The 937-nt window shown below is 60.2% G+C and overlaps 1 protein-coding gene across 1 annotated transcript in view; it reads left to right on the top strand.

The window, feature by feature from the left end:
- The window catches only part of EMH_0051490 (uncharacterized protein), a gene marked incomplete at both ends in the record, with an annotated part of 7,459 nt that overhangs the window by 4,339 nt on the left and 2,183 nt on the right, over positions 1 to 937 (top strand). Inside the window, one exon of the mRNA XM_013496755.1 lies at positions 3 to 937. Within this exon, the coding sequence (XP_013352209.1) occupies positions 3 to 937 (935 nt within the window). The remainder of the gene's footprint in view (positions 1 to 2) is intronic.

Here is a 937-nt window from a genome sequence, read left to right as displayed (position 1 = left end):
CAGGAGCAGCAAGAACAACAGCAACAGCAACAGCAGCAGCAACAGGAGCAGCAGCAGCAGCAGCAGCAGCGGCAGCAGCATGATGCATCACAGCAGCAGCAAACTCAGCAGCAGCAAGACACACAAGAAGACAGGCAGCTTCTGCAGCAAGCAGAAGAACCGATCCGTCACCAAGTGCACGAGCAGCAGCAGCAGCAGCAGCAGCAGCACCAGCAGCAGCAGCAGCAGCAGCAGCAGCAGCAGCAGCAGCAGGTGAATATGGAGCCGCTGCAGCTAGCAGCAGCTCGCCGGGTTTCTTCTGTTGCATCTCAGGTGTCTCCCCACCTGCAGCAGCAGCAGCTGTCTCCTCCCTCTGCTGCTGGGCTCACACAGCAGCAGCAGCAGCAGCAGCAGCAGCAGCTGCAGCAGCAGCAGCAGCAGCAGAGTCCGTGGGGTACACCCGAAGCCACTGACACAGAGACAATGCAATCGAAGCACCTGCTGCAGCGCAACAGAGAAACACACAGCAGCAGCAGCAGCAGCAGCAGCAGCAGCAGCAGCAGATGGGAGCAGCAAACTAACAGCCGCTGGGGAGCGAAGGTGATTCCTCGGGCCTCAACCCCTGTTGCTGCTGCTGCTCCTGCTGCTGCTGCTCCTTCTGCTGCTGCTGCTGCGGGCCACACAGTCTTCTTGGGGCACAGGAGGAAGCCTACGCAGCTGCTGCAGCAGCAGCAGCAACAGCAACAGCAGCAGCTGCTGCAGCAGCAGCAGCAGCGAAGAAGCCCTCAAGACAGAACGGTGTTGGTGTCAAGAGGGATGCAGCAGCAGCAGCAGCAGCAGCAGCAGCAGCAGTACCAACAGCAGCAAAGACAGCCGTGGGAGCAACAGGAGCAGCAGCAGCAACAACATCGCCAACAGCAGCTGCAACGGCAACAGCAGCAGCAGCAGCAACAACAGA

The sequence above is a fragment of the Eimeria mitis genome, genomic scaffold, assembly GCF_000499745.2.
Source record: "Eimeria mitis Houghton genomic scaffold, Emh_scaff2279, whole genome shotgun sequence".
In the NCBI taxonomy this organism is placed as follows: domain Eukaryota; phylum Apicomplexa; class Conoidasida; order Eucoccidiorida; family Eimeriidae; genus Eimeria; species Eimeria mitis.
Note: the sequence above shows the minus strand (reverse complement) of the source record. Positions and strands in the feature narration are given on the sequence as shown.